The following is a 9,284-nucleotide window of genomic DNA, read 5'->3' as shown; positions in this document are numbered from 1 at the left end:
CAGGATAGTGAAGGGCAGTAATGTGTTACATCTCTGCAGGAAGATTCACCAAAGCTTATCTGTCATATCCGTAACTGACAAAAAGCTTTCAAAAGCAGCTGCAGTGACCACTAATCCAATCTGCTTTTATTACTAAAACCAGAGAAGTGAAGTGGCTAAGACGCTCCCAGAGGCAGGTATGCCTTTACCCGATCCAAACCCTGAGATGGCTAGATCGGAGAACCACTTATCACACAACAGCCTAACGCTTCCCCTGCGACTGCTGCCTAAAACCTCCGAGTGCAATTCTCCGACTCCTGACTTCATCACGTATTGGAGAAATTCCCTCATCTTAACAACCCGGATGGTTGTCCCTCATAGGAGCGGCATGGAGTATTCTTTTGTTTATGGGCTCAGGAAGACTTACAGTAAGCTATCAGTATGCATATTTGTGACATTGTCCAGCAGCAACACTACAAAAATGAAATAATCTTTGCTGTGATGGGAGGTTTTGAAATCATGGACTGCAGGCCTTGCCCGGCCCACGGGGGACGGGTTCCTCGCTTCTGCTCTGAAATGAGTCCTCACAGTCACATGCGTTTCAGTGCTACCAGGAAGCTCACTTGTCTGTTTTCAGTGCTCTGCTTAATGCAAGTAGGGCTGCAGGAACAATACCCACAATCTTCTTAACAATATATCCTAAGAAGAACAAATATCCTGCAATGTTACACCGGGGATGTCATGTGGTGCAAAATTTTGATTCTTTTTTATATACCCTGCCTTATTTGAAGCATGTTTTGGGGGGATTATCACATTTGTTTTCATTTCTTTCTATATATAGATTCTGTCATTCCTGTATTTCTGCAAGTGTAAAGCATAATGCGTGGACGTGCCCTTACTGCCGCGCTTATCTTCCTTCTGAAGGAATTCCAGCCACTGATGTTGCCAAGAAGATGGAGAGCACATACCGAAATTACACAGAATGCGAAACACAGGTTTGCAGCCTTGAACGCTAACTACTAAATAATTCCAGAGATGTATCCATGCACAAGAACTAACACTATCAAGATCCCTTTTTAAGGGGATGTCTAAACAGAGAAACTCCACCAGCATGATGATGCAGGAATAAATTTTTGTGAGTTATCAAGTTCCATATCTAAAAGAGCTCTAAAACACTCTGCCAGTGCCATTGCAAATATTAAGCTCAAGCCTAAACCTATGGGAGCTGAATCTTCTTGACTCCCTACGTTGGCTTTGGCTGGAGAAAGGACAAATCACTTTTTTTTATATACTACGATTGCCTAATTATAAAAATCCTGGCCACAATTGCATCGGTTAAAATATAAGACAAAGACATAATTTTTTTTTTTTTTTTAAATACCCTGCCCCCCCCCCCCCTTTGGTAAAGGAGCTTTTTTGCTTAAATCTAAATAAAGCTCTTGAAACATCACTTACTCATATGCAAACAAAGTTTTATGTGCTACTGTTTGAGCTGGAACATGCTAATTGTGTAGAGCAGAAGGTTAACAGGACTTTGTGGTGGAGGACGGCATATATCAATAGGAAAAACAGTTAACCAGGATTGAATTAATATACATTTACTTGAAAATTCGTATAAAACCAAGTATTTTCTCCTATGTTTGTGAGTATTTACTCTGTGCCTCTTTCTGTATAATGAACACTCTTCAGTCCTGCTCTCCCCTCATATTTTTATACCTGTGTTGTGTTGTGGGAGGAGATTGTACAGTTTAGACCTGACTCTCTCTTATTTTTTCTCTGAATGGATTCACATCTGGCTTTTATCATTTCTTCTGTCTTGCTAACTGCAAAACAGTACCCTTAAATCTTTCTTGTCTAGCAGCAACAGTGTGAAAATACCACAAAATGTAAACAAGCAAGTAAATGTGTGAACTTCAGAAAGACTGCTATTTGCAGCATTGTGAGGAATTACAGAGAACATAAGAAAAGCAGCAAAAAAGTTTATTTGTTGTTAACACTATTGGTTCTTTACCTTTTTGCCATGGATTTCCTATTTGGGAAAGATCTGCTTAAAACTAACAATGAAGTGCATGAACTGCAACATCTTGATATTAACAGTAGCTAAATACTGAATTTGATTTCAATATTTTTTTAAAATTGGGTTTTGCAGAAGGAACCCAATTGTAACAGGTGTGTTAAGAAGTGCTGAGCTACGTATGGCTTAGTTAGGCTTCTCAATACTTAGTAGAGCTTAAGTACTGCTTTTTGCTGTTCAGTGGCAGAGCATAACAAGTGACCCGATTATGGATATTTGCAGGGCTTTATAATCTTTCTTATGGGTGCAGAAAGTGTTGGCTGTATTTCTTGCATAAAGCCATCAGTGAGGCCACTAAGATATATTGAAAAGGAGAGTGCATTTAATGCATTATAGTGTCAAGATACGTTTGTATGTTGTTTCTGATATTTGGCAGACTACCCTTGGCAAATGCTCCTGCGGTGTCTCAGTCACGCCAACGCATGGATTACTGTGTTAGTATAAACCTAATTTCATTTGCAGTTTCCACTCAGGGAGTGGAAATTGCAATTAAGTGACTGTGGCATGAGCATGTTTCACTCTGCTGCATCTGCAGTCAGGATGATCATTTGTAGTGGAGCCACGGCACAGACATCTGGGACAGGGTTCTATTAAATTTCTTCACCGAGATTCACCAGAACTGGTCATCAATGTTTAAAGGTTAAGAATATAGAATAACCTGTAAGTAATATTAATGTCTCTGCACTGTTTCTGTGCAAATAATATTTTAATATCTCAACATGGCAACTTCATATAATTTCATATTCCTTCTCGTCATAGAAAATACCTTGTGATTGTGCTTCACTAGGTTTGTTATTTAGAGGTTCTGAGTTAAAGGAAATAGGACAGCCAGTAGCAGCAGCAATATAAAACCCAAATCTTATCCTTAATGAATATATAAAAAAGTTTTACTGATGACTTCACTGAGGTCAGAATCGGGCCCTCACATTGGAATACTTTTGTTTTTAACAGGGTTGGTCTAGATTTTCACCATTAAAAACAGAGCAAGATGTGAACTGGGAGGGTCCCCCTCCCCAAACTAGAAATGTTTCCCTTTTGCCTCCTAAATTTCATTCCAAAATATTAAGGGCCAACGTAAGGGACAAATAAAATCACCACAAACCAATAATTATTTCACTCAAATTGACTTTATTCTCATGAGCTGAATGTTATTATTATAAAATGTGTTAGAGCAATACTAAGCCAGTAACAAAATGCTTGAGGAACTGAGCCAGTAGTCGAAGGAGATGCGTATTCTTCCCTAGGTATAGCCGCAATGTTGTAATAAGGCTTTGAACTAGAGAATATTCAGAGTGATGTATTAGCGTGACTATGTCATGGTGTAAAACATAACAAGCTGCTTTTTCTCATTGCTTAGGTATGTCTGAGTGAAATGAGAGCTCATTTAAGAACTTGCGAAAAATATATAGAAAAATATGGACCTGTACAGGAGCCTGGAGCTGCTGTAACAAGGTAGACCTCAGTGTTGATGACATTGTAAAAGCACTTTTGAGTTTGTTATCCCGACATAGTAAAGTCAAACTGGTAGAAGAATTCTCTGATTACTTTTTTTTTAATTGGAACTTGTTTCTGTTTCGTAGAATTCAATATGAATCCTTTACTAATGTTTTTAAATCATAATACTCAATTAGTACTTAAAATGGATGCTAATTATTTTTTTGTGTATGACTACAAAATAATACACTTTACTAGCAGTTAGTATGATTTTGATAGAATTTAGCTTCATGTGACCTGTTTTGTAGAAACAACCATATTTTGACAAATCAGCAGTTTTTGCTATTTTTCTTGGAGGAGAATTATGTTTACTTTCAAATAAAACTCCTTGAAAATGTTGGTTATATCCAGAATGAATAAGACTAATAATAATCTAAATGTAATTGGCTCTCTTCTAATAATTTGTTCTTCAGAAATAATTTTGAATTAAGAAGACTGACAGCTTTTTTTATTTATATACTTACAGTATATAGAGAGAATATATATATTTACAGAATATATGTGTGTTGTATGTCAAAAGTTCAAATTCTTTGTCCCTTTCATTCTCTTTCAGGGCAGGACCTGTTAGAGCAATCAATTAGGTGTGTAGCAATTCTAGAATGACTGAGGTCTTGAAGTTCAATGGCCTTTAGTTTTGTCCATTAACGATGAGCAATTTTGATATCATTATTAAAATGCTTTTTCATTCATGTAATTCAAAATCCCTGTACTCTTTGCTATTTGAATTCCTAAATGACGCATTATTCAGGTTGCTTGCTCAGAAGACCTATCTCCTTGTCAGTTCTTGTTCTTCTGATGCTCAGAAAAACTTGAACATTTATCCACACACATTTGAAAACTGCACTAACCTGAAAACAGTGTCTCCACCATGCAAGAATACCATACTCTGTACTGAAAACTAAGTAGGAATCCTCTGCGAGAAAGTGTCGATACTTAATGAGGGCTCCTGAGAATTGGTAGGTCGGTCACGCATGCTCCAAGTGTATCACAGCAATTAAATGATGCTTTTATCAAATGTCTATAGTTGTAGTGTTCAGTATTTTCATCGGTTCTTCTCTAAGGTCATGGTTATGTTAAGAGTGCTTTTCTGGACCAACATCCTGACACGCTCGCACAGTTCTGTGCAGTGCTCGCAGCGTCCATTAGCAAGGCTGACCTTTTGCCAGCATAGCATACATCACACCCAGGTACATGTCATACACCCATGCTGCATTTTAGCTATGGCAAAAGAAGCTCCTAATGATATCTGGCCAAAGAAATCTAAATACTTCTTTTATTGTGTGTAGTACTAAAAATGTATCAGTTATATCTGCATCCACTAACAATATAATACCTCTTATTCCCAGATGTTCCTGTCCTTACTGCCAGTGCGAAGTAGATGAGGATGAGCTAATGGACCACTGTCTGTCTCACCACAGATCGGAAAGGAGAGCAGTGGTAATGTACATAAGTATATATTTTACTGAATTCACATGTTAAACTGATTAATTATAGCAAGCATTACTGATAGGAGATAATAGACAAAGAGAAAATATATTGTTTAATTGGTTTTGACAGTGGAGGAAAAACGTACCTATATTCATTCCCTCTCCCCATCTCTCACAGACAAGCGTGTATGCACGTAATATTTAGAATATTAGCACTCCTATCATTGTGAGTGCTGGTAGGAGCACTGAAAATGGTGTAGGAAGTCTTATGATGGATACAACAAACAGTTAACTTACAGCCAAGACAACGAGCATTATTAGGTTCAGTGACTTGCCTGCTTTTAAATCCCACATGTGCTATCTCTACTGCCCTAACTCAGATTTATGTGCAGCATTTGCTGTGTACTCTCATCTGGGTTTTGAGGTTGAGAACTGCTTATGTGGCCTTATATAGGAGTCTGTCATAGTGGGGGGTTTAATATTTTTTTTTTTTAAGATAAGATAATTTCACATAGATGGCTTCATTCTGAAGGTCCACAGAGGCTGCGAGGTCTTACTGTGACCCTGTTTGTAGGACTGAGGTCCACAGGCTGTAGACTCGGATCTTGACAAGCGTAATTTATTTCCCTGATCGTTATTTGCCGAGGCATTTTAGACTCTGATTCTCACATCTCGCAGAAGAGGTGTTTTAGGGAGGTTACCGACTGAAGGACTTGTAGACAAATCAACCAACTCTCCCATTTCCCGCAGCGGGTGGCATGGGGGAAACCCGCTCCATTCCCTTTTACATTGCAGGTTAGTTTTCACCGCTTTAACCATGATCATATTAGTAAGTTATGGTGGAGCCAGAGCCCTGAGTAAATTAAAGGAAGCATTCACTCAGAGCGTATACTGTGTTCGCCTTTATCTCAGTTAATGCTTTAAGGTATAACGTTTTGCCAAATTTTGTATTTTTCCGATTAGACTCTGTATTTATTTTGGTCAACTGAAATAATTGTCAATAATTTTTATCACACCTATCAGTCTATAAGCTCTTATTTTTTCACTCAGGGCAAATTCATAAATAGCTGTATTGTGTAGCTGTAGGGCAGAATTAACCCTTAAAACTTAGAAAATTATTAAATCCTTTGCTTGATTCAGAGTTGCATATACAAGCTGATCCTGAGAGACTCGTGAGTAATATGCATTATACAGCCTCTGCATACTTCTTTGAAACCTAACATAAAAAACACTATTCAGAACTATGTTTGCCTACAAATAATGTAAAAACTATAAGCAGGGAAATGAAAATGTGATGTTTTAAGTCATACTGGTTTCATAACTGCTTTAGTTGGTTTATAAACTGTAGACACCACATCGTTAATACAAAGCAAAGAGAGGGAACATGCTGAGAGACGCACTTTGTTGTTTGCTACTGACACACTGACCCTTCCCGTTAATTCTGAAATACCTTTGGAGTAACTGTTTCAGGATTTCAGCAGTACCTGAAAAAGTGATTCGGCACAGCTGTTTCAACCTTTTTATTTCAAACTTGTAATAAACACATTGGACTTTTAGTTCTAAGAAAGGCATAGAATTACACAGCAGGGATTAGCATAATTGACAGTTGATCTGAAAGTGCACTGTGCCTTGCAGTATTTGTCTTGCTCAAAGAATGCCATTTGGCCGTAACAGATCCACTTATTTTACATTTCTGTTTTTTTAAACACTGATAATATTTATTCTGTAAGACCTCCAAGATGAAAATTGAATACTTCCTTCCATTTATTTATAGTGTTGTCCAATTTGTTGTTTAACACCTGGGAGAGATCCAAGCTATTTCAGCAGAAATTCTATAAGGCATCTTCAACTCAGACATATACTCCATTATGAAGACTACATAGTAAGTAATGGTATTTGCAAACTACTGGACTTGATTTCTTTATGTGTATCTCCTTCCACACCTTTTACAATCAAGAAGTTATGAAAAGAACTGAGCAGATAACTGTACCACAAAGTCACGAAGCGTGGCAGATGTATGCAGAAACAGCATAGTCTGGTACTCAGAGGTGCCAACTTCTGGATTCTGTCCTCAGTTCTGTTGCTGTCTAACGGTGGGACAAGGGAAAGGTACTCCGTTACCTCATTTCTTAACAGGTATGCCTCTGAACATTGTTTATAAATTACTTGGAGATCCTCGAATAGAAACCTATGTACTTTAAATGAAAGTTGTTTCAACAACCTGTTTTTATTCTGTAAGAACCTAAGATGACACAGTTGTACTTCTGAAAGGTGCTGCAGCTGTTTGCTGTCAGTGTGGGCTGTAAAATAGAAAATGCTACACAAGCACTAGCATGCTGTTAGAATTTCTCAAGAATATCAGTTAATGCTTTCCTATATTTATGTTTAATACTCATCCAGACAAAATCCCAAAGAAAGATACAAAACTTTTCTTTTTTTTAATGGGGCAAAAGCACTAACAAAAATGATGTCCAAATGGAGGGCAGGGGTGAAGAACCATCTTAATAATTTGAACCTATAATTCATGCACGTGGCGGAAACAGACCTATGTATGATAGCATTTTAATGATAGCTCACACATATATAGCTTCATAAAGTATAGCTAAGACTTGAGTATTTATTTCTATACACAGTAATACAACATGCATCACCAAATTGGACTCTTTAATAAATAGCATTAGCATTGCTGGGTTTTGTGTAATCACTGAATTCATCTGTTTCTGCATTTGACATTCTCATTTATTTCAAGTTTCATAATGATTTCTCTTGCTTTATGTTGCAGTGTTTACCCCTAAGGACTAGAAAGTTAGGCACTAAACTTTTAAACACTGATGTAAACCCACTGAAACCAGTATTTTGTTAACTGGTAACCCAAGTAGTCAAAATTAAATCTGTTGACACATTAATTACTATCTTGATAGTCAATAAAATATCCTTTTTTTTCTTTCAGGACATAAACACTGTTGGAGAAGTTCTTGTTGAATGAGTTCTGGATGGGTCATTCTTAGAATATGTGCATGAGAGTCATCCAAACAGTGTGTAAGGAATACTGCAAAAAAGTGGAAGAACACGTTCTGTAGATAAACACAGTCATTAAAATTTAGCCTTTTGCAATTAATGGAGTGTTAGTAACCTGCGTGGACCTAAAAATGTTGTGGGTTTTTTTTTTTCTTAAGCATTGTTTTGTTTTTAAATTCTTTTTTTAAAATTAAATTTCGGCTTCATTTAAAAAGTGTTCTTTTTTTTTTTTTTTGTCAGGATAAAAGAAAATATTGTCAGTTTCTCTACCTAAAATACAACAGACCTGAACCCGCTGCTGGTCCAGTGTACAGAGACACTGGCTCTGGTCCAGTGTACAGAGACACTGGCTCTGACAGCAGCCTCTCTTATTTGTTTGCAGCTCCGTTCCAGGAGCAGGCCAGTCTTGAGCACATTGATGATGACAATGCAATGCTGGAGGCAGATGACAAACAACAGCTTTTCAGATGCTACATGACCAAACAAATTGGAACAAATCTGCCCTCAAAACAGTATCGTGCCTACTGCCTACTGTCAAGGACTGCACGTAAGTTTCCATTTACAGTGCAAGATGAGACTCAAAATTAGCAAAGTTGGTAAGGGAAAGCCGTCTTGAAAGGATAGCAAGAAGTGAATCTTATGTTTGTAATAAAAAAATAGAAACCTGTTCAAGAGATTGACAGCGTCTTTTAACTAACCTGTATTCTTACTCTAAGTTAAAAAAAGTATGTACAGTTTTTTACATGTACAGTATAACACAGTATCTTTCAAAGATGCAGTTAATCTGTAAGAAATTAAAATTCATGTTCATGGATAGAAGCATGTACAGTGATTAAAGTAGCTTTAATCATATGGTAACATGTTAACAAGGAAACTCCCAATAGACTTTAGGTCTTTCCTAGTTTTTCTTGGAATCAGAAAGTGGCTCCTTTTTGGGAAGAGAAAGATTCAATGTTTCATGTGCCTGCGAAAGTTGCTTTCCTTTCTCTTTGAGAACTGTCCTTGGGAATGGAAACTCCTCGGTCAGAAAGATGGACAGCGCTGCTCCGAAGGGTGGAATTTGTGAGAACATTTGAGTAACTAAAAAAAAAAAAAATCTGGTCTGCCAGAGCAAAGTAGCCAAAAATATAGGGGAAAAGTTATTGGATTTATGGCTTCCTGCACATCTGAAAAATGTATGGAGAACTTTTTGTATGTATGAAATAAGCTACCACCGTAGGAGTGTTGTCCCTAGTTTTGTCTGTGGCTGCAAGTGTTCTTTGTTGACAGTGATACAGATACACCTGGCAAGA

At 37.3% G+C, this 9,284-nt stretch overlaps 1 protein-coding gene across 3 annotated transcripts; it reads left to right on the top strand.

The window, feature by feature from the left end:
- The first annotated feature begins 801 nt into the window (after nt 1-801).
- On the top strand, nt 802-8,688 carry RNF125 (ring finger protein 125). Of its 3 annotated transcripts, XR_007766074.1 has the most exons (6): nt 802-974; nt 3,411-3,505; nt 4,894-4,984; nt 6,749-6,856; nt 7,925-8,013; nt 8,375-8,688. XR_007766074.1 is itself a non-coding variant. In XM_050892311.1 (5 exons), exons 1-5 carry the CDS (start codon nt 933-935, stop codon nt 7,958-7,960), a joined length of 372 nt encoding a protein of 123 aa, XP_050748268.1. In that variant the 5' UTR covers nt 802-932; the 3' UTR covers nt 7,961-8,127. The 3 variants fall into 3 exon arrangements, 2 of the variants coding, with proteins under 2 accessions (XP_050748268.1, XP_050748267.1); XM_050892311.1 differs by lacking the exon at nt 8,375-8,688 and having other exon boundaries at nt 7,925-8,127; XM_050892310.1 differs by lacking the exons at nt 7,925-8,013; nt 8,375-8,688 and having other exon boundaries at nt 6,749-6,960.
- The last annotated feature ends 596 nt before the right edge of the window (nt 8,689-9,284 follow it).

Source organism: Gymnogyps californianus, chromosome 2 (genome assembly GCF_018139145.2).
Source record: "Gymnogyps californianus isolate 813 chromosome 2, ASM1813914v2, whole genome shotgun sequence".
In the NCBI taxonomy this organism is placed as follows: Eukaryota; Metazoa; Chordata; class Aves; order Accipitriformes; family Cathartidae; genus Gymnogyps; species Gymnogyps californianus.
The sequence above is the reverse complement of the archived record's forward strand: the minus strand, read 5'-3'. Positions and strand labels throughout refer to the sequence as shown.